The sequence below is a fragment of the Atractosteus spatula genome, chromosome 4, assembly GCF_055471065.1.
Source record: "Atractosteus spatula isolate fAtrSpa1 chromosome 4, fAtrSpa1.hap1, whole genome shotgun sequence".
Lineage (NCBI taxonomy): Eukaryota > Metazoa > Chordata > Actinopteri > Semionotiformes > Lepisosteidae > Atractosteus > Atractosteus spatula.
In genome coordinates this window covers 11,227,598-11,252,214 of record NC_142709.1, presented here as the reverse complement: position 1 = coordinate 11,252,214, position 24,617 = coordinate 11,227,598, and the positions used below count along the sequence as shown (strand labels likewise).

Genomic DNA, 24,617 nt, shown 5'->3' with positions numbered 1-24,617 from the left:
TTTTAACCGACAGGATCAATTATTTGCAAAGCATCAGATAGTTTAGGTTGCGTGCGATTGTCTGAAACAATTTTTTTTTTATTTTCACAAATGAAATTAAGCGCCCTCTTGCGTGAATTGTAACGATTCTTAATATACAATTAGATTTCAAATTAGATTTAAAGAGTTTATGGGTGGGTTTTGCAGATCTCCACTTAAAAATGATGATCAACTTGTATTGCAGTTCCAAATACATTTTATAGGGAATATTTAATGTGGTTTAAATCTGTAATACTAGACATTGTTTTTGCAATCACTCAAGAATCTTAGGAGTATAATGCTGATGAATCATTAAAGCTAGATGTTTTTTAATATATTTTCTTTATTTGCTTGAGTCAGCAAGAGAAATAGGACTTCCTGTTTGAGTTTGAGAGGGATTTTGGAATATCCCCGTAGATCTTTTATTAGCGACAAAGTGGGAGAAAAAAAACGCATTTCCTTTTTAAAGCTATAATACGCAGTAGTTTTGCTTTACAGTGAAGACTTAAAGGGTTTCGTGAAGCCAGAAATTTGTCCGGCATCTAATCTGGACAAATTCAGCCCCAGATAAAGAATTGCAGAAAGGCGTTCACAAGTATTAGAACAAATATTCCAAAGTTAGCATTGCCACTGTCCCAAAGTAAACAGGATAGACGCTTGATAATGAAAAATAATCCACTTTTCAGTGGCTCTGCCTACATGGCTGATATGTCTTTAGCTCACAGAGTGGCTTGTTGCCAGAGGATGAATAATTGATCATAATCCAGGGCTCCCCACCAAATATCTTGGATTTATCTCAGTAGCCTGCTCTGAAGGATAAGCACCATGTTCCTTGCACACAGCCTTTTGAGTAAGGTTGAACAGTATTAGTAGTCTCTTATTTGGTTTGTGATATATTTAAGGCACTAAAAATATCTATGCATGTTTAGTGATTCTGTGATCTTCAGAGAATTAAAAAAAGACAAAATCAGCTTTATAAAATGTTTTAAAACATTAATTGTTGCTGGACATCAGAAATAGGAGTCTTGTGTAACAGTTCAACATCTATTGTATATTTCTATAAAGCATCTAGCCTATGATATCTGCCTATAACAGGAAAATCATTTAGGCAAGACCATTGATATTAATGCTGCAGTAGAAGGATTGTAGATAATGGATGTTAAATTCCATTAATATTTTGTAATGACTGCAATCCCCAAGGGTCTCCAAGCAGAGATGACTTTAATTACTTTTGTACAAAGATATTTTAGTATTAAAATGCATCTTTAGGCCAAACAAAACTGCTTCTTTTTGTATCTGTAGTTTTTATTAAAGAAAATGAATCTTTTTTTAAAAAAAAAATAGCAGTGAGCTGAGAGGTTCATTATACATTTGTTTGACAGCTGTGAATTTTGCTTACAGCCTTTTTAATTCCTTGCCAGTGAATCATTCGCGAGAGTTAGATTTTGATATTCGTTTCCCCCCTTGGCAAACACTGTTTGGTGCTTTAAAGTCTCCCAGGTAAATGTATGCTTGATGTCCTGTGACAAAATACCAACGGCTCGTGTGCAAAGGCTCTTGTGTGCGTTCACAGCGTCACGCACAGTTCTGCATAGTAAATCCTGGAGTGGTTCTGATTTGAGCTTTGTGAGCCCAGTTCAAGTGGACTGCATTATTGTATTAAATAAGCCCAGTTATGTTTGTGCATCAGGCTTTTTTCATATTCTTAACAATAATTTTGTCTATCTGTAATTGTATCTTTTAAGGGTATTGGTACAGGGTACCTAATACCTATTTAAAATACTTGTGTCTTTCTTGGCAATTAATCAGACCACTTGATTGCTTGTTGGTTGCTAATAGCGTTCAAATGGAGATGCTAGTGTGCCAACATGGGAATGGATGTAATCAAGCACAAGCGAGGATGCAGTTCCTCTGAGGTTTTAGCATGTCCTTGGCTCCATCCGTTGTTAGATCAGTTGAATTTTCTGTGTTTTTCTGTGTTTGGTATTAGGATGTACATTTCATATAATGATGCTGATGACTGCCTGAGCAGGATTGCTTTTGCTCAGTACAACGTGAGGGGAACCGCAGGTTCAGACATTTGGTGTCTGTGCTTGGCTGAGGAGCCAATGGTGTGAAGCTGCCATCTGTGGGATTATGATTGGATGCCTCTAAATCAGATTCCCCTCCAGTAGCTGGAATAGAGATTTTAGGATGTCTCTTCAGACCGCTCTGAAAGATATTTGCACAGCATGGCTTTTTGCCTTCATTTACATGACAAAATACTTAACAGGGGAAAGTGACATGTTCTGACAGCAGCTTTAGCACCTGGCGGCCTGATCTCATCAAATACTAGGCCCGAAACTAAGCTGGGCCGGGTCAGAACCCGGACGGGAGACCTCCTTGAAAAGCCACGCTGCTGGTGCAGGTGGTGTTGCGGTCCAGTTGGAGATGCTGTTTCTTCCAGACCAGAACCTCTGCCCTAAGGACCCAGTGTGGTGACCGAGGGAACCGTACTGTCGGAGGCACTGTCCTTCGGAAGAGACCTTAAACTCATCCCATGAGCACTCATGGTGCTTTGTGCAAGAGTAGTGGTGCTAACCCTGGTTTCCTCTCAAATCAGTGGGTGAAGCACTTTCTCAGTTCTTCACCTGAATGTTTGGTGCATATTGACTACTGCGGGTCACCCAAATGAGTGTTGTACTGTGGAGGTACTAAGCGCTGTGAAATCAGGGATGAGATGCAAGATATTTTAATGTGGCATCGAATAGTCCTTCAGTATCACTAAGGGTTAGCCTATGTGAATCGGAGGGTCAGGTCTTCTCATTATGCCCTGTCACATATTCCTGCAGTATAGGAGGCAAAGGAGGCATGGTGGTGTAGTGGCTTTCTCGCAGTGCTGGGGTCCTGGGTTCAATTCCTAGGGTGCTATCTGCATGGAGTTTGTATAACCTACCCGAATATGGGGAGAAGATTTGGCTTCTGGGAAAACTGGCCCTGGCGTGAGTGTGTGCATGTTTGTTTTTGAGCCCAGTGATGGACTGGGTGTATCCTGCCTTGTGCTCATTGCTTGTCAGGATAAACTCTGCCTCCGCCATAACCCCGTATTGGATAAAGTGGTTAGAAAATGGATTGATGAAAGTATTTTACTAAAGGCCTTAATTCATTGTAGAATTGAGTTAACATTTTACTTTTAAAAATTTTCCGATGTAATTTAGTTTACTTAATGTTTTATATCTGTATTAATCACACAGTAGACAGTATTACTTAAGTCCTGTTCAACAGCAAATGCCACTAAATTCTCAGAAACTTCTTTATCTACAAACTTTCATAGTGTCACGAATAATTGCCAGATACTGATGTTTGGAGTGTATAATTTGTTGTCTGACATGTTTAAGTGCCTGATTACGAAATTGATGTCCTCGGATTATTCCATTCTTCAAGTACAGCGCATCATTTAGGTGGACAAAGGCCTTCTGGGAGTTGGCCAGCAGATGTATTGATTCAGTTGCTTCTCCACAGGGAAATACTGTTTTAGTGTGGTAAGTTTTAGTGTGGAGGAAAATATAAAATCTGGTATATACCTGTTAAATATATCTAGATGAGTATAACTCTACATTTTGTAATGCCCTTTGTTGAAGATTTTAATTCAGTTGGGTAGTTAAAGTTTACATTTTAGAATACTTTATCATGTTTATAATGTGATATATAGACTGGATATGGGGCATAGGCAGTGTCTGCCTTTTGAGATTTAGGATACCAGTTTTATATTGACTTCCATCCATCTGTTATCAAACCACTTTATCTGATACAAGGTTGTGGGGGAGCTGGATCCTCTTCTGGCAAGGAATGGGCAGGTACACCCTGGACTGGACGCTAATCCATTGCAGGGCACAAGCACACTCGCACTGGGGCCAAAATAGAGAACGTACAAACGCAGACGGCACACCAGGAATTGAACCTGGGCCCTGCACTGTGAGAGGCAGCAGTAAACTTGTGCAGTAAAAATTAAGTTGTTTACGAAATTTGTTACGGTGGGATCAGGAGTCTTGCATGAATCTTCATGCATTTCTTTGGATTTGGCTTATTTGCCTGTTCTTGCTTCTGGATTTAATAATCAATCAACAGTTATTTCTTCCAAAATATTCAGTTTGAGTTTTAAATATAGGCTAGCTTTGGTGCCACTCTAAAAAAGCAGGAGTGTGCAAATTTAGAGGCCATCAATAGGGCAAGACAGGTTTCCTTGGGGTAGAGCCAGCACTAAAGATAGCAAATGATTGCAGCTGTGAAACAGCTTTTTCTGTGTTTTTGTTGGATACATTTGTCACAATCTTTTAGAATCACACCAAGAAGAAACGCTATTTAAAGCAAGCAATCATCACTAAACATTGACTTGTCGAGCTTAGCAGCAAAACCCGTGAAAATTCTCAATATGTCCTCTACATTTCCAAGTCAAATTTTGTATTTACAGTACCACTGCAAAACCACAGTAATCAGCAACAGTGGGGTAAAGAACTTCCAAAAGCCAGTTTTTTTTTCTGATTTGATTTTAGTGATTTAAGTAGGTTATGTAAATGTTCAGTATTCCAGATCACCTGCATCTCCTGTACACGATGTACTGTAAACTGAGGCATATTGTAGAAATGATGTGGTATTGGACCGCTCGTCAGATTGACTCCAGGTTTTCTTCTTTTACCTGTTCTTTCATTGCAAACATTGCAGTTTTTAAGACCTGTCTCTTTAGTGTCCAGACCAGCCAGTGCGCAAGTGTGAGCAACCATCTAGAAAATGCAGCTTGCTGCTGGGAAGGGTGGCGAATCCCTGGAACGGGCGGTTAAGATGTTCATCACAGTCGGCAGGCGGTTCTGCTTTGTGTTTCTGTTTGTTGTTCGGAACTGTCAGTTTTAATAGAGCAAATGCATACAAAAGTGGCTGTAACCAGATCAGGGAAACGGGCTGCTGGGGAGTCTAAATATAGTCGTGGGCCTGCATGGAGTCAGTATTTGTGGTATGTGAACCCAGATGAAGGGTAAAAAGATTTACCTAAGACCGATTGCCGAACTGTGCTGTTTGCATTGCAGGGAGTTCTAAGGTGGGGGGCCGAGTTTTTGGTCCCATTTTATAAAACGTCCACTTGTTCTCTGGAGGTGACCCTGTTAGATGCCGGCACTCCTGCAGAGAGGGGGGCCTTGTTATTTAGCTGGCCTAATGTTCAAAGTGATGATGACGTGTTTGGTTAGGAGTATCAGGCTCGTACACAGCACTGGCATTTCCAGTATTCGTGTCCTGCTGCTTACTTGTCTGCAGTTTGATTGATTATACCAAATAAAGAGATGTTTTATTTTTCTTATTAGCAATATTCTCTAAATATTGGGTTACAGAGAATGTCATGCTAAACATGCTGTTGCTGTTATGTAACCATTTGTTATCAAATGGTAATTTACTCTGGTACAGTGATTCCAAGTGAATAGGTTTTCTGTCTTTAACATTGCACAAGGAGGCAATAACCACATTTTACGGGAATGTTTAATTTCTGATTAAACCTTGTTTTTCTCCCCAAAATTGTGCCATTTTTAGTGTTTTTTTTTCATCAAGTCTTTTTTTGGAGTCATACAGTAGCTAGTAAGGGTTACTTTGTGAAATTTCCCGGAACATACTCGAAAAAAATAGATATTCCAGATTAATAAGATGTTCAAATTGTGAACTTGATATGTTTTTTTCATATATTCTGTGTCAAATAATATAAATAAATTCATTTAAAATGGTTCAAAAGAGAAAGTTTAAATGTTTAGGAATGAAATCTAATATTTCATACTGGCACTTCAATGCATACTTTAAATTCTGTTTAAAATGGGAGAAAAACTACTTTTCTGTAGCTATGATCTACTTTAATGAAAGACTGTGGGTTTTCTTTTCAGAAGTAAATTACACATTCATTAACCACAATAGCTATGATTGTGTTGAAGTGAAAGAGCAATTCAGGTTGTGTGATAAACACAGGAAATGTTCCATGTGATAGAACTGCACATTCAGAGTCCCATTTATTCTTTCTGCGCCTCAAAACCAAGCTCCTGTCTGAGCTGTGCAGGCAGTCAGCATTGAAAATGTAATGGGAACTCTCCTCAGGAGAAAACATGCTGTGGAATGGAAAACGATCACTTATTTCTGCTGGGAAATTGTTCCATTACAGAGCTTGTATTTCTTTTCTTGCCTGTTATTGATGAGCCTCACTCTGAAGCATCTGATGAGCTGCCCATAGGATGACCACTACCAGAGCAGAGTTATTTAAGAACTTGCTACTAGGGCCAAAGTCATTGATTTGTTTTTTAAATACTAACAATAGTGTTCTTCAGGTAAAAAGAGTATTGTAAATCTTGTCCAGAGTCCTCTGCTTAATAATCTTGGGAAATTACGTTTTTATTTTTCAGGGTTCTTTCCCTGTGTAGTTGCGAATGAACTGGACAACTCGGTTCTACTCGGCTTGTAACCCCATTCACTTTCTCATCATTTCTGTTTGCAGGTCTCACCTAGCCTTCTGGAGTACAACAGGAGAGTTTTCACAGGAGTAATTTTTGTTGTAAATCAGTATAATAGTATTTGTATTTTGAGCTGTGAGCTGCAATGAGTGCCATCAGTATCACTGACTCTTCTGTTCAGTTAGGTAATTTTGTTCGGTAAACTGTGACAAGTGCACAGTAAGTATTAGAACCAAATTCATTGTATTACAGTGTATTTATATTTCATGACCATCGAATGATAGCGTTTTTCATTATTGCTTAAAACATTAGCCTGTATGTCATCCTACCTGAATTTTCCAAATGGCTTGACCAGTACATGTGTTTGATCTGGGTGCACATTCAGTAGTATTAGTCTGGGCTCTTTCTGGGATTTCCCAAGCAGTGACACTTTTGTTTTTGGTACATCTAAGGCCAGAGTCAGACAGGACTTCCTCTGATGCAACTGTTCCTTATAGTAAGGTCAGTGAGAGATGCATCGCTTCTTCAGTCAGTGCTAACTCTTCTGCACAGAATGTGGAGCTCGTTTTGCAGCCTGATAGAAGATGAATGACTCTGCCATTAGCTGTGATTGTGTTGGTGGATAGTGGGCAGTGCTCACTCCCTGTGTGGTTACTGTAGTGCTAAGCCCAGTAAATCAGCAATTAATGGTTCCAAACTGAGTAAGTATAAAATAGAAAACAATTGGTGATTCACATTATTTTAAACATGTCTATTCCATGCTTTTGTTATCTATAGAGAGAAACTTGATTTTGAAAACAAATTTGAAATATTTACTTAAACACTTTCTTTGAACTAAGGGAGGGGGAACTAAGAGATCTCCTGTATCTCATGAGAATTTCACATTTTAGTTGGAAAACTACAGTGGTGATAATATAATGATGGATACAACTCCATCTTAACCTGACCAGAGTGATAGTCTATGTACTGCTGATGAATAAACTATTGTGAGCCTATCGGTACAGTATAGTATGTGTTCAAATCGGTGATGAGCAGTAGAAGAGGAAATGGCATCTGGACATGAATTATATTGTGTTTACCTTTCCTCTTCTGTGATTATCTCAGTATTTGCAGAGAAATTGCTATGGGACAAAGTACATTGTTTGCTGCAGTGATTGCTAGCTGTTTTATTGAATTACTTTATTGGATTGAAGAGGTGTTCCTTCCACATTTAAATCAATCCTTTAAATCCAGAGTCCAAGCTTGTACCTGTACATGAGAAGCAAGTGTTATGAACAAGTATAAAGTGCTGGGATTGATTTTTCTTCTCATCAGTGAATCATCTTCTGTGCTTTATTAGGCCATTAATGTGCTATGTTCGTTTCTAATGGGGATGAGACTGAGGTGGCCTCATTTTTCTTTTGTCTGGGTGGATTTAGAAGTGTTTAAGCCGAGACACTGTACAACCTGCAGCCCTCTGCTTGAAATGAGTGGCTCTGATATGTGTGCTGATCGTAGTTATAATGGTCGCAGGTGAAGAGACAGCTTGTCAGAGAAAAATATGTATTTTATATAGGTTTTGGACCGAACAAAGCAGAGATATAAGTCTTAACATTTTAATTGTCAAGCATTTCTCTGTGTGAACGCTGGGATGCTGCTTCTTCTTGTTTTGTTAACAATGTACTGCCCCCAGTTGCTTGTAGATGTTCATAACTCACAGTACAGGGTTTTTTTTCCATTTAATATACCATCTTTGGAGCAGTTTTTGCTGTTTCAACAAGATTACAGAGTGCTTCATATATACTAGTGGATTTGACTTTGTCTACCAGGTGGTAGGTGATATAATTTATACAGGTGGTAAGCACTCAGCTGAGTGTTTTATGTAGAAAATTATTTTCTGACTGGTCCCTTATACAGAAGATAAGGTGGTGATGTGAGAAATTACATTACATGACTGAGTTAAGGGGGAAATTGTAGCTAGCTATTCTGTGCCCTTTAAGACAATATGTAGTGTTTATGTAATTGTAATTCACTAGCAATAGGATACAACAAACATTACCCATTTCACTCTTCAGGAAATGCCTTATCTGAATAACAGGGATTATTAGGGTTTTGTGTTACGCACAAGGAAGCTTGAGATTGACAAGAACTGTGCTATTCAGTACAAGTTAAAGGGATTTATGTAACTGGTGTTATTTCTTTGTTCGTAGGAAGAAGAGAGTTTGTCCAAAGATTAAAACTTGAAGCAACCCTTAATGTGCATGATGGCTGTGTAAGTATGAACCCCTGTGTATGCTTTAATACCTGTGGGGCATGTCCTGCCATTTTTGTCTCCTCTGTTGTGTCATTTGTCAAGTGAGGAAACATGAAAGCAAGCATTGCATTGTACTCAAGTACGCATGGCAATAAACTTGAAATTTTGTTGCCCAGCAATTTCAGAATTTGCCAGCAAACTTCCCCTGAGAGATGTTTTGAGTCTATAAAATGATTTGCATTTCTGAATTCCATGGGCCCCAAAACCACCCAGTTAATGCATTTTTCTAGCACAATTTGAAGCAGTTGGCCAGTGGCTCCAGTTGAGTTGCTTTGGAATGACCTCTGTGAAAAGCTATTTGGCATGAACCAAGCTAGCAGAGTAAAATATGAATGCCAAGTTAATCTCCAACTTCTTACTTAGACGGGACTTTCTGGAATTAGAATGCTGACGTAATATCAATAAGTACACTTAAAAAAAATCTTTACAGAATATGCATTAGGGAATAAGACTTTAGACGACATGGTGGGAATATAATGGTTTTTTTTCCCCAAACAATGCTCCATTTCCAGAAAGATGCATTCTCATTAGAGAAGATGTTAAAGGTAAAAGAAAAACTGTATCAGAAACAAAACCAGCTAGGCATGTCTGTATATCCCTATGCTTAATGATCCAGTTATTGTTTATAGTGAAAAGCAGTGATAAATTAAGATCATAACAGGTCCCAAACGTTTCAGGTTTAGACTCCTACTTTGAGAAAGGCATTCCAAATGTATTGCATTTCTGACAAACACCTAAACTTGTTGAATGCTGCTCAGTACATGGGTTTAGACAGCTCCTTCCAGGGCTAAGGGGATGTCTGTTTCACAGCTGCCCCTCCTCATCAGGCCAGCCTGTCAGTGGTTACTGGCTCAGGCCATCTTTTTATGAGGAGATGAGTGATGGTCTCCGTTTATACACGCTGTATGCATATTCACACTGTAAAGGAGGAGATCGAGGTTTATTCCATGCTGAAAGGAAAATAGACACAATGTTTCGGCTGTGGAGTCTTCTTCTGGTGTGAGGGAGAAAGGGAAACCAGCAGATAAATAAAGCGTGGGAGAGCAAAAGACAGAGTAACTAGGAAGATGTGGGTAGCAGGGGAGAAAGAGTATCACCATTCAGGGAGAACCTGCAAAAGAATAAAGAAGATATAGAGGGAGACCTTGCAGTAGGTCGCTAACCATAGCGAATGAACGTCATACAAGAATTTGTATCCATTTGCATATAGGAACATATGAAAGTCTATAAACTAGAGAAGGCCATTCAACTTGTAGGTTTAACTGATATTTATTTTAATTACATTTTATAAATGCAAGCAACTGGCAAGTTTTGACAGCGAGCATTGACAGCAACTGGCCCATCTCCAGTTATTAGCGGAAGTATTCTGATGTTCTTTTATGATATCTTTAACATTTTGACATACCTAAGATGCAAACAATATCGATTTAAGTAAATATAAATTGGGTTTAATACTTTAGTCTGCTTAAATATTTGCCGTTCTTTGTTTCTTGTGCTATTTTTACCAGGTGTTTTTTAGAAGAAAACATTTTTTAGATCTGATTTTTCTGACATAAACCAGTGCCCCAGATTTTCTAACCATAGCCCGTGGATCTTTATTTCAATTTTGACATAGTGAATCTGAGACTTTAATACACGATCACTCAGAGAGAGTCTTTCTTCCAAATGCAAATTATGTGGATGTTTAAGTAAAAACAAGTTAACTTGTTATTTCTGTGGATTTTTTCACCAACATCAGTTTATTTTGCACAAGGCAGTTACAGGCTAAAGTTCAAATATGGTGACACTTCTGACAAACTTTTCAGTGGAGTTACAGCGCTAAACTAACTGTGTACATGATTTGTCCCATATGCATCTCAGGATTGCTGTAATTTTTAAGATGCTTAGTGACGTGTCTTCCAAGGGGATTATTTTGAAGTAATGAGTTTGTAGGTCTTTATATCTGTGTTTTTGAAACAGGCTCCTTTATATTCTTTTTAAATTCTTGGGTCAGTTCAGGATCTAATATAGGCTTTTTGAGATTTTATCCACCTGGCAATATATTTGTTTAGTTTTTGCAGAAACTGACATATTTTAATTTTACTTCAAGTTGTCTTGTCAGAATTGTTACATGATTCCTTTTTACCTCTTACTCAAACATCTATATGAAATATTTGAAAATTAATTTTCTGTATGTTTAATAACAGGTAAATACAATATGCTGGAATGACACAGGAGAATACATCTTATCAGGATCCGATGATACTAATTTAGTGATAACAAACCCTTACAACAGAAAGGTAAGTGACATGAACATAGAGAAACTAGTAAATAGATCTCCATGTTTGGAAAGAACAGCTGTTTGTTCTGGAACCATAAATAGCCGGGCCAAATCATGTCTGCTTTCACGGGACTCAGAGGAGGGCAGTCCAGATTTGCTCAGTGGGGTTCATGTGTCCTAGCACATGGCTAGACCTTGGCAGAATTACTAGCTGTAAAATGAATTTGTTTTCAATGTAAATTGGTGAGATAGAGGACATGATACTTGCTGGCTGATTGGGAGGGGTAATAGAAGCTACAAGGACTGAATAAAATAGTAAAGGGCTTGGCAAACAAATAAAAAGACGTGGATTTGGTAGTTCCAGTGCTACAGCATGTGAATCTCGCACAAAATCATTTGCTGAGTAATTTTGAAATATTGAGAAGCACAGCAAGATATAAATAAAATCGATAATTTCGTAATTATAAGGAATGGTAAATTGTATATTTTGGAAAAAAACACATGATTTTTCTACCAAAAAGACCATGTTTCTTCTAAACCACCGGGAACTGAAATAAGTTGATTTCAAAATGGACTTCCTGTGTTGCTCGCCAAGGCACAATGTTAACACTGCGTGCTGATGAGCTGGAATTGTAGCCGAGGTTTATTAAATATGTGCAGTGCTCTTAGCAGCTTGCTAGGGAATGCTTTGTGCCTGCAGTTTCCTTTGCAGTTCACCTTAGCTGAATATGTCATTTTGGATGTTTCTGCAAGAGTTTGCTAATGGGCTGAGAGTTGTGCCAGTTAAGGTCCCACCCATCATGTGATGAGATCTGGTAAAACTGTTAGTCATTTTCAACACTTACAGTTGCATCACTGTGAACTTTGAAGGCAACCTTTAAAAGAAAAAAAAAACAGGTACCATTGGCAGCTGGGGTTGCATTATTAGCATAAAATAGGATTTTGTACAGTATATACAAAATATTAATACAGCACAAAATGTACCTTTAGACAATGTTTTATGATTAGATTGCATTTTAGGCTATTATACTTCAAAGTTTAGACCAATCTTGTACATCTTATTACTTCATTTTCAATTGCTTTGGTGTTAACATTAAAAAATTGGTTAATTGATTTTTGACAGTACTCCAGCATATTTGGGAAAAGAGTTGCAGACATTGTAAATCATTATTTTATTAAAGCACATTGTTCTTGGATTTTATGTGTAATATAGCTAAAAGAAACAACAGCTGTGCTGTTAGTTCAAATAAAGTCTCTACTAACTCAACAGATATTATAATATTTAACCTTTATGCTTTCACATTTTATCAGCATGTGGTACAATCGTGTAGGGTTGAGCAGTAATTTATCTACATGGCTGCCACCATTAAGAACACAAAACCAAATACAGTCTGTTCGCAGTTTTAATAAAATAGCAGTTAAGTACTTACAATCGGTAAGGGATGGTAGGCTGATTATTTCTGTAACACAAAATAGTTTTTATTTGAAAATAAAATACACTTAAATTGAGGTTGTTGTTTTTTTATCAGTATAGTGTATGATTTTGTTAAAAAATTCAGACCTTCTAGTATCAAGGCTGGGTTTGTCTTTGTTCCATTTTAATTCATTCAAGCATCTACAAGGATGTATTGTTTTTTTCATACTCTTAAAAATTATGAGCATAAATTCTATAATCGCATTCTAGCTTATTTTTATAGCTGACCTTTGCAAAACATATTCAGTAGGGTACCTAGGGCTTGGAAACTTTGCTATACATATGCATGTCTGGTATTGCACAAAAGCAGTAGTAACAGTATGTTTGAGGTTGGTTGTTCTGTGACATTTGCTTTTTGTTTTGCGATTGAATCCCCATGCCTGCTTTAACCCTTTTCATTCCCAAATCTTCTGCTCCTATTTAAATGAACACTAAAGTAACTTTAGTACATTGGTAACTAATGTACAGCCACTAAATTGCTGAGCTGCTGTCTGATTTATCTGAGATGTGACCGTGCTATTCCTTGAGTGGTCAGCATGTCCTGTTAACTACACCTTCTGTAATTCAGTGCTTCAGCACTATCGCAAAGACACATTATCTTATGACAATACATGTTAAGCTAGTAAAATGTTATATATATATATGGAACATGTCTTAGTACATAAGACAAGATGTATACTATGAGAATTGTCTGAATAAAGCCCATGTTGCCATGTTTACATTGCTAAATAGTCTCTTCAGTACATTAATCCCACAGTGTCTTTAGCAAATTTCCTTTTTCTAACCTTATAAATAAAGCCATAGCTCACATCTGACTGCCTCATTAATTTGCCTGCTTTAAAGGCATAACAGTAAACTGAATTTTTGCCATGAATTTAACAATTGTACAGCAGATGAGAGACATGTTGGTCTTTAACTAACTTGCAGTAATTGCAGTCCTTTTTTGCAGTGTGTGTTTGGTAGGAGTGTGGAATTGTGTGGCGCATTTTGTTTTCCTTGTTCCCTTGCAAATCTTCTTATATTTTGCCAGTGCTGTGGATGGTTCCACAATAAACAGCTGTTCATTTGTAAATGTAGGCATTGATTTTCATTTATATGTAGGATTATCAATTATATGTTATTGCATTTGTGCAAGATCCATCCATCCATCCACATTTGATTGGCACTGATGAAAGAAGCATAAATGCTTTCTTGCATGCCTGTGTCCCACTCAAAGGCAGAGGGGATGAAGGCTAAGCTGTCCTGAACAAGTTCGTGGAAGACAAAATGTAGGAGTGGTTGTGAAGCTTTTGAAAACTGAATTCTGCCTTAGGCTCTCACTTTTCCCACTGCAGGTCAAGGCCACCATTCGTTCAGGGCACAGGGCAAACATATTCAGTGCCAAGTTTATGCCACAAACCAATGATCAACAGATTGTTTCCTGCTCAGGAGATGGAATCATATTCTATACGAACACAGAGAAGAGCCCAGAGATTAACAGGCAGTGCCAGTTCACCTGCCACTATGGAACTGCCTATGAGGTAAGGCAGCTCATGACACACCAGATTACCAAAGGTCAAGTCGTGGGAACTCCAGGAATGCCAACTTGACTTTTTCTGCTATCTACTGGCATAATGAACTGGACGCACAATATTTTTGGTTTATATAAAAGTAGAAAAATGGCATTAATTTATTTTTTGTCTTATTCTTCTAATATTACTGGTTTCACACACATTTTTGTGTGACAGTTTTAGTATCCCTGTAACGGGTACTGTTAGACACACCATTAAATTCTAAGAGAAGAGCTCTTAAATTATGAACATATAGCAATTAAGGAATTGTGTAACATACAGAATAGTTCAGGTGGGTAGCTGCGTCAGCATGCGTAGGCTGCAAAGGAACAAGTAATAGGTTTATTCCATGGAATAAACCTATTACTTGTTCCCATACAGAATAGTTGTCAATCATAGTTAATAAATACTTGTAATAATAAAGGAGCATCTGTATTACTTTCTGTGTGCTGGCTTACCATTTCATGGTACTTGAATTGGCAGTTTATACAGTGGCAGAAAAAGAAGCATTTTCAAGATTTGGAGATAGCAGATAGAAGATATTCAAGTACTATGAGCAGTGTGCATTTAGACCTGAATATAGCTCAAGCTCATGGCATGGTTATGAAGTAAATTCTTTTATCATGGTGTTCGGGTGTTTGAACTCTGTGATGTCATTGTGATTCTGAATAAGCGAATCGAGTTGATGTTTTCGGGAGGTTGTTTGGTCAGGATTCTGATGATTACATGCCAGCAATTTGGTAACTTTTCTTGTACCGGCAGATTATAACAGTACTCAATGACCCCTACACCTTCCTGTCCTGTGGGGAAGATGGTACTGTTCGGTGGTTTGATGTCAGAATGAAAACCAGCTGCACAAAAGAAGAATGTAAAGATGTAAGTTATTTTCCAAAGTTTTAATGTGCACTAGCTCTGGTTTAATGTATATAAAGCAGTAGAGGAAAATACATTGCACCCCAAAAATGATTCTAGATGTGTGTTACTGGATCGACGGTATACATTTTGTATAAGTGAGGAGTAACAGAGTGGTGTTATCTTCCATGTTTAATGAAAAATGTTTTTAAAGTCCTTCAAGTTTGTCATTGAGCCTGTAAATACTGCTCAATTTTTGTTATTCCAAAAGCATTCATATATGTGCATGGGCTTAACAAAGAACTATGATGGTCAAAAGTACTCCAAAACGTTATGAAAATGTATTCCTCTTAAGTAAAGTTTCCAAGCAGAGAAATTGGATGCATTCTTAATACATTTTTTGGCATAATGTCATAGAACTAGGTTGTATCTTCAGAAAAACTACCAATGTATTTTTCTGCTGCAGTTGTTTCTCTCGTTTCATTTTAAGATCCGTAAGCTCAACTCTGTAAAAGATATTGGTAATGGCCATTATTATTATCCCTCTCATGGCCAAACACAAAATTGTGAAGAACAAAGCCGATTTCATATACTATGTCTTGTGAAGATCTTGAGCTTCTGTATAAGACAGTGTGTGACTGTTCACCACTGTGTCCGAATTTAGAGTATGATTTTCATCTTTTCTGAATTCTGAAACCCTTCCAAGGGGCAATCATTTTTCATTGATTGGTGCAGTTGCAGCTAGGTGAATTAAACATGTTTTTGAAATGTTGTAAGTCATTTTTAAAATCTAAATGGTGACAGCCCCATTTGACCTTTTTTACTGATGAAATAGTTGCTCTTTGTGCGTTATCAATAAAATATTATCCCCCCCCCCCCCCGTTTTATTTAATATATTCCTGATAGAAATACACAACAACAAAACCATTTGTTGATAGGATCATTTTGACCTGCAACACTCAGATTGTCCGTATGTTTCTTTTTGCAGTTTTTCACACTTACCATTAACGTGTTGACAATTAAGTAGGCCAGTAAGTCAATCTCCATGTTTTTTTTTTAATCAGGACATTCTCATTAATTGTCGGCGTGCTGCTACCTCGATCTCAATCTGTCCCTTGGTCCCCTATTACCTAGCAGTGGGATGCTCAGACAGCTCTGTTAGAATCTATGACCGAAGAATGCTAGGCACAAGAGCAACAGGTAAGCAGAGTTCATTAAGCTGAAACCCTTGGCACAGTGCTCCAGGAAGACCTCTGCTGAGATTCTTCTTTTCTGGTGTATTCTGCTTGAATTATTGATGAAATGTCTCGGCTAGGAGCAATCCAAAATTCAGTTTTCCTCTTTATTTTGCAACTCACACAGTGAGCAGCTGTTGTTTTTTGTCAATAGTGTATTTTCCACACACCTCTCAGGGTACTTACGCTTATTTTTGTATTGCCTAAAATCTGGTCTTAGTTCACAAATTTCATATTTCAAAGATTAATTGAACAATGCATATACTCTGTTGTTTCAACACAGAACTTTCAGTATTTCAGTCTGTATTTTTTCCCCTTTGTTACGCAACACTTTCTCTCTGTAAATGAATTTGTATTACAGAGTTCATAGCTATGCATTATAGCCATAAAAGAGTTAATAGTGTCACTACTGGGCTGTTTTTAAATAATGTCTTTTTCCCTATTTCACATAAAGTAAAAAGTCAAGTCAATAATGGCTTTCCCTCCCAGAGTAATTATCTGTGATGGTTTCCTGTTTAGAGATCAGATTTCATTAAAGTAGCCTGGGATTGAATTTACTGGTAGTTTGAACCTAGCTGTTTGAGGGCTTGTATCACAATTTAATTTGGGTGTGAAGTAAGACTGGCCAAGAGGAAAGATGAACACAAAGCATTTGAGCCAGTTGAAGCCTCAAGTGCTGCTTTGACACATACTTTTGGAAATAAAAGCGATCACTTGAAGGTATTTGATTTGATACAGCTTTTTATATTTTGCGCATTTCAGGGCATTGGACAATCATTCTGCATGTGAACAACAGGAATAATTAGGACAAAGTAGGGGTTAATTCTGTGCTGAAAGGGAGAAATACAAAATAAAACCTTGATAATCGGAAGGGCTAGGTACTTCAAAATCTCAGCCAATAGCTAATCTGCAAATGTGGGTCTTAATACCATATGGAAAATAGGGTATGGTTTTCTGTTGCAATATTTTTTTTATAACTGTTCACAAAAGTGTTTGTATTTATAATTTTTTTAATGGAAACTTACATTTTTATTACCATTATAAATTCAGCACTACTGTACTGTAATACATTTTATTACAGCACAGTAATGGCAAGAAAGTATATTGACTGTACTCACTCCCTTTTCACTCAGCAATCTCTCTTTTGCTCCTGTAGTTTGTCTGTTTCTCTTCTGTTTTGTTATCCTTTTCTGCAAGAACCAAGAATGTGATGACTTAGGGGATAGAGATTTTTTTTTTCCAATTTAACATTTCTGTTATTTTGCAGCACAACACACACTTTCCAGAAGGCGACTGAAATACTAAAGCATAACCCATGATGCACTGCTATGTAAACATGATAACTTTGTTAAACCAAGCTGTGCTTTTACTGCTGATGCAGGTCTGGTGAAGTTGATATGTGAGGCGAAGATTCGTGGGTTTTTGCTCGTACTGCCCAGCCACAAATAGGCAAATTTGGTTTGCAAATGGGGGGAAAAGCAGTCACTAAAAGTCACCTGTGAAAATCACAGATCTAGAATTTTGCGAGTATGGAAGTTTAACAAAGATTTGCAAATGTTTGTTTTTTTCTTTTTGCTATTGAGCTTGGAATTAGCCTCTTATTGTTCCTTTTTCGCCCACACGCTGACACAGCTCCCCACTTTAACAAATGGAGACTATTACATTAAACTGAAGACCTGAAACTTGGGTTTGTTCCGGTATTTTGGATAGGTAACTACATGGGCCGTGGAACGACTGGGATGTGTGTGCGCTTTGTCCCAGCGCACCTCTCCAACAAGTCGTGCCGCGTGACGTCCCTGTGCTATAGTGGAGATGGCCAGGAGATCCTAGTCAGCTATTCCTCTGACTACATCTACCTGTTTGACCCCAAAGATGACCAGGCCCGGGAGCTGAAAGGGCCTTCTGAGGAGAGGAGGGAGGAGGTGAGTACCTGCAGCACTGCCGCTAAGTGCTGTTTTTCCAGCGTCTGTTTCTCAATACCATTCATAAGCAAGAGCTGTGTTTGATCAAATTTCCAACTTCAAGATGATAAACTGGTATTACCTTCCACCTTTGTGCTGATGTCACCTAGATTTGCGAGCAGGCTGAGACAGACACAGATCTAGATCTAGCCTCCTTCAGGCTACCTGGCAGATTTTAAACTGGGATGCAGCAAAATGTCTTGCCACTCAGCAGGGACAAGACAGATGGGATGTTCTTGAACCGGCTCATACAAACCACTCAAAAAGGATGTCTTTAGCATGGTAATCGATTGCTCAGACATTAGGTCAGTTGCCCAGGTTAAATCCTTTGGTGTATAAATTGAGACTTGGAAAGTATCCAGGATACAAGGGCATCCTTCTCTTACCAATCATATTCCCTGTTTCAACTTATTCTGTCCCAGTCGAATGCTGAGGTCCATACTTTTATTTGCTTTAGACTGGAATGCACTGCGCTGCTTGCTGCTCCTTCTAAGCACACTGAACAGACAGCAGTATGTTCAAACCCGTATTACCTTCACTAGATTCAAGACCCACATAAACACCACTTCCCAATCTAGACTCCCTGCATGGGCATCAAGTGTATTATAGAGTTGACTGAAATCCTTCTGTCCTGCAAAGCACTATCAGTATATCTACTACAGAGGCTTTCTGAGTTGTCATACTTCACCATGACTCTTCTGCTCTTTACATTCTGTCTTTGCTGTGTGACCCCATGAAAATATTGTATACAACAGGCAATGTGTCTTTCTACAGAAATGCATGGAACCTGTGGAACACACTGCCTGAGATCATAGCAGCCTGCCCATTTCTCTCCATCTTCAAAAGACATTTAAAAACTCTTTACTTTGGCCTGGCCTTTCCTAACTTCTAACACAGAAATGCATTTTTCCCTTTGCTTATATGGCTGAACATTTTGTTTTTACCTGAGTCCTCTTGATTTGTTTCCTCCATTGCTTTTTGATGTCTTGACATGAGACGTACCTGTACTATACAAAATAAATTATTATGCATACCTTAAACAGTTTTTAATATTGTAACGAATGAGAAATAGCTTACTTTTCACTTTGAGAAAGACAAAATCCTGGTGCTGCTGAACTTTAAACTAAAAATCTATAACAAATATTGAATGGAAGACTATGCTTTAGCTTTGCAACTATAAGGTTCTATAGGCAATTAATGCTGAAAATAGATAAATACTATTATTAAATGGTGTTTTTGTTCTTTAAAATCCATTGTAGTTCTTAAATTGTTGGACAGGCCAGGGAAAAGCCTTAAAGGGGGGGCAAATTCTTGAATGCCCCCTTTCCGATGTGCTTGAGGTGGCTTTTCTTCTGCCAATCCTTGCTCAGGAGCTGCAAGAGCCGACGACAAGGCCACAGCTGCCGCAATCTGTGGTCACCCTGAGATAACTGCTGAGCGCCTATCAGTCTGTCACAAACGCTCTTCGTCTTAAAATCACAAACGACGGACACCGGTGCATCAGAAAGATGCTTTTAGTTGAAGTGTGTGAGGAAAGCAGAACTACACCAGTGAGAGAAAACAGTGGTTCTCCATGCTGGCTTCAAAATGCTACCAGTGTGACCAGCTTGTTAAAATGCAATATTGGAATGTGGACAGATGGATTGAAAACTCTGGGCTTATGTATCCTTCACTGTGAAATGGATTTGGTTCCATCTTCATTTTTGTTTTTGAAAATCTGCATGCAAGGTCTATATTGTTTAATAACAAAAGCTTTAAAGTATGTTATCCTTTTTTATATTGGGGGGGAAAAAAATAAAACCCCATGCGATATTCGTTTGGTTTATTTGAGATTCAGCAGGTTTAGAGACTATGGGACAAAGGTAGGCAAACAGTCTGAATCTTTTTGGTGTCACATTTTTCACTTTTACTATTTTGACTATCTTTGTTTATACCCATTTACTACCCATGTCCCATGTGCTGTTTCTAAAGAAAGATTTCTTTTTGGTTTTACTGTCTTCTTCTCTTTTCTCATGTGAATGAGGCAGCATTATATATTCACTCTGAGGCCCTGGACAAAATGTGCTGGATCATACACTGTGTTCCTCAGCTGTGTCTGCATGTGTTCAGCTGCATCTGGCTTTCCTAATCTCAGATTCCTTTCCAAATACAGCAACAGGCGCATGTGATGCTAGTGTTGACTGAAATAGCCTTGGAAATCAAGCACAATGCGAGCCAAGGAGAGCATTCCCTTCTCTTTCCTTTTTTGCCTCCCTGCCTATCAGATTGCATTACGTATGTGGTCTTATCTAATCTGTCTTTCAGAATGAAAAAATACTTTTTTTTTTTTAAAAGGCCATTGTTAGTATAGACAGTTCTGTTTAGGATAATTAATGGTACTGTGTTTTTATGGGATATTTTTCAGCAAGTTTTTAAAAGGAAAGGATTTCCACCCAGATATCTGCATAAATGTTCCATCACAGTCAAAATATTGGGATCTTTTATTTAAATTAGTACAGTTAACTAATTGGTTTATTTGAAAAAGGCTATAACGGTATGCATATTTATATATAGATTTAATGTTTGGTGCAAATTATACTTTGCTGCAAATTTTAGATACACATTTTTAACTGGATTTTAAAGTGCATAGACCTGTCCACAGATGTGAAGTGATCCAGTAAGAAGGTTCATCGTGCCCACTTGGATCTTGTAGTGAAGTGCATCCTCACAAGTCTTTCAGGTTTCTTCTTGCAAGCTTTTCTGTATAACTGATGAACCCTCAATATATTTGTGCGGTTGTGTTGCTTCCATTTGTACCAATGAACTTTGGCAATTGGCAATATCAGTCTTTAGCATTACATCATGTCATTGACGCTACTTTTATGTTTTCACCCCCAAATGATTCAGGTAACCCAAAGGATTTTAGGTGACTTCTTTTTCCCTTCTTTCTTAGACTTCTAGGTTTGGAAGGAGAGATCTTATTGGAGTGTGACATGTGTAATGCGATTCTTCAGTCTTTATGAAAAGCAAAAATAATGGGAGAGGGCAGAATGACTGAGTAATATTTGGCTATACCTACTGTAGAAGATCCACTGCTTGGAGAAGGTGGCATATTGATTTCTTTTTCCTCACGTTGAGAGAATTCAGAATTGTTTAGAAATGGCTTTAATTGAGAGTTTATGTAATTATTAAAAAGGTGATCAGTTGAAAGACTCTATGAAGAAAATCAAACAAGAAATGTGCATGTCCCCTCAGTTTCTTCGAGGTCTAATTCAGTGACACTGAGAATGGTTAAAATTCTGCCAGAAGACACTCCAGGGAGAGAGTACAGCAATGACGCAAAGAAGCTTGCCAAGATGTTCACTTCATTTAAATGCTCTTATTATTAAATATTCGTTGTCTTGCCATGTCACATATATCTCTTATGACATCTTATATTCAGAGTGGAACTGTGGTTCAGTTCCATGGGAGGAGAATAATCTGTCATTCTCTTTGTGTTTTAATTTAGACGATTTTCCACGCTGTCTTGTTCTTTTAGCCCTGGCACTTCTTTCACGCTGGTCTCTGTAGCTGGCACTTATCAGTCCTGACAGGATGTTTATTTTGTCTGTGTAGCTGCGGCAACCTCCGGTGAAGCGCCTGAGACTCCGGGGCGACTGGTCGGACACGGGGCCGAGAGCGCGGCCCGAGAGCGAACGAGAGAGAGATGGTAAGAAGGCAGGAATAGGCGCCGAAAGACCTGAAAGAACCTGACTGTGTGTGACGCGTATAAAAATAAATAAATATATAAATAAATCAACCATCCAGGTGTTTTTTTAGTGTTTATCTCTCCCCACACCAGCTGTCGCTCTAGTTGGTTAAATCTAATTTCAACATAATGATCGCGTGCGTATTTTCAAAAGGAATTATCGTCTTTTAATGTTTCCTGATCCTACCCAAGCACATGCCTTAATAAAGAAAAATAGCCTCATAAAAAATCCAGATCTTTTCTCCGCTTGCATGATAATACTTTTACCCTTTTTAAGAATATACCCCAAAACACTTTCATGATTTATTTTAGTCTGGCTTTTGCTCATTTAACCAGGTCTGTGTAGCAAGTGTGTAATAATTGCTGAGAAAATAAATTAATTTGTATCATTTGGACCCTTATTTACCATAACAATACTTGTTTTCAGATGTGGCAGAGATACAATAATGAACTTGCTTTGAGGGGGAGATGAGTTAGACACAGGTGGTAAGATACTGGGACAGACTGTACTAAGTTTTCTTTTTGAAATAAGTATTCATTCAGACGTTAACATTCATTTATGCTCTGTGCTTTTTATCGTGGTGCAAAGTTTGTGAATTCCGTCATGATCAATGCCTAGTGAGATACAGATAGAGAACACATTCTTCACATCTTCAAAGGTTGTCTGAAGGTGACTTTTTGGGGTTTGCCACTTTCCTAATGGACCTGCATTCAGGGGACATTTTGCCTTTTTCAGGGGAGCAGAGTCCCAACGTGTCTCTCATGCAGAGGATGTCCGACATGCTGTCCCGATGGTTTGAAGAGGCCAGCGAAGTGGCCCAAAGTAGCAGGGGCCGCCCACAGCCACGCCCGAGGGGTAAGCCACTTCTCTCTTGATAGCATTGACATGTCCCACTGGTAGGAACTGATCAAATCCTACATATACAGCACATGCCACTTGGGCTGTACCTTGGAAACGCCAATACACCAGAGAAAAACGAAAAGACCTGAAACTTCTCAGAGAAAAACGAATGCATATAGTGGAATATGTAACAGTTAACAATGGGTACTTTTTGTAAGGAGGGTTCATTGTGAGTGCCTGCCCACACAATCAGACATGAAAATTAAGCAACAGCATTTATTTCATCCTACTGAACTCATCATCAGAATTTTTTTTCCTAGCAACCCATTGACGCTTATTCCATTTTTATCCTTGCGTGCTTTATTGCATGTCCGACTCCTGCTGGTTTATGCGTTTCTTTATCATCACTGCAGTCCTCATGCACCCTTCCCTCCCCAAACTACTAGGGAGCACCTATACCCGAGGGGTACCACTTCAGAGAATATACACCTATTTTTTGTAGCCTCTGTGGTTCGACCAGAAGGAGCCTCGCCCGCCCCTGAGCCAGCTGCTGCCCAGGAGCCAAGGGCCTCGGAGGGACCCATGGAGGTGGAGACCCCAGCCGAGACCCCGCTCCCGCAGTCTACCTCCTCTTCCTCCTCCTCCTCCTCCGGCTCTTCCTCCACGGTGACGGCCCCGGCCCCTTCGACGTCCTCCTCCACCGAGAGCCCCCCTTCCTCCTCCCTGTTGTCCTCCCCCGACGCCGAGCAGAGGAGCCAGCCAGCCGCCGGCGGCGCTACCGCCGCCACTCCCCCGCAGCCTGAGCCGGCTCAGTCTGGTAAGGCCGAGACCCTTGCTTCACCCGCCACGCAGGCTGCGAGCTCACCTCACCGCCAGGGCGGTTACACCGACTCCCCTGTCCTGTTGTCACTGAAATGCCCCAGCTTGAAATGTTACATAAAACTAGACTTCTGGGCTTTTTGTCAAAGGCGGCCCTGGCTAGGGGAATATTATTTTTACAGCCAAGAAATTTAAAATTCCTCCTCACACAGATATTGGCAAATTAAGAAGGGCAGGTTGCTGTTGGGTATGAATTGCGGGCAGTCGGAGGCTTGTGGAAAAGCACAACGACCACCGAAGAATGTCGTGGCAGAAATACATTGATCTGCTTTGCTGTACCGTATCTCGCGTTGAATTCCCTGGAGAAAGAGTGGGTTCGTTATCCCAGGCTTCGCTATTTCCAACATATCTCATCATTTCCTTTCTATTTGTAAATGGGCTGCGGCGTTTTTCACTTTTGCTCCTGGAGCTGAAGTGGATGTCAGTTAGTATAATATTTGGAGTCCAAGCTTGAACAGCCTTCCCCTAGAGGAGCCCACCCCCCACCAAAGCAGCAGCTGCACATTCTTTCCTTTTCACATCTCACGGTGTCTCCCTCTGCCTCTATTTTCTGCCCTGTCAGAGCCCAGGCGTCGCGGGGTGCCGGTAAGTGTAGTGTGTAGGCGTTTGCAGCGGCTGCTTCTGATGGCTGACCACCCGGGACGGGACGAGCGACCGCCCCCCCGGCCCCACCCCGAGCGATCCTCCACCAGGGGGGCAGCACTGACCACCCCCCCAGCAGGTTACCTCCTCTCTGAAAGAACTGCTCAAGCACCTGCCAGGCCTTCCTAACATCTTTACTGGCCGCTTAACAATCGGAAAAGGCTTCCTCACGTGCTGCACATACTGTACGGCCCCAGAGCTGCTTCTGCCATGCTTTTGACAGCCACTCACTTAATACCTTGAGCACCTGATATTAACTGTGTACTTACACAGCATCTAGGCCGACCTGCTGGGCTTGATCATTCTTTTACAATTCGCCAAAAAAAAAGAGGAGAGGTGTAGAAATTGTTTTGGCCACGAAATGTTCTACTCTTCCTGCACCATGTCATTAATCATTAAGTTTCTGTCAGGCAGGCAAAGCGCGTGACTC

The 24,617-nt window shown here is 39.3% G+C and overlaps 1 protein-coding gene across 4 annotated transcripts in view; it reads left to right on the top strand.

Moving 5' to 3' along the window:
- dcaf6 (ddb1 and cul4 associated factor 6) overlaps positions 1-24,617 on the top strand; it is a 47,347-nt gene that overhangs the window by 1,258 nt on the left and 21,472 nt on the right. For 2 of the 4 annotated variants that reach the window (XM_088912438.1, XM_088912437.1), the window contains exons 2-11: positions 8,663-8,724; positions 10,953-11,045; positions 13,835-14,020; positions 14,813-14,926; positions 15,967-16,102; positions 17,848-18,059; positions 21,693-21,786; positions 22,562-22,681; positions 23,169-23,483; positions 24,108-24,266. In XM_088912438.1, the coding sequence (XP_088768564.1) occupies positions 8,663-8,724; positions 10,953-11,045; positions 13,835-14,020; positions 14,813-14,926; positions 15,967-16,102; positions 17,848-18,059; positions 21,693-21,786; positions 22,562-22,681; positions 23,169-23,483; positions 24,108-24,266 (1,491 nt within the window). The remainder of the gene's footprint in view (positions 1-8,662; positions 8,725-10,952; positions 11,046-13,834; positions 14,021-14,812; positions 14,927-15,966; positions 16,103-17,847; positions 18,060-21,692; positions 21,787-22,561; positions 22,682-23,168; positions 23,484-24,107; positions 24,267-24,617) is intronic. The other 2 variants (XM_088912440.1, XM_088912439.1) reach the window with 1 other exon arrangement.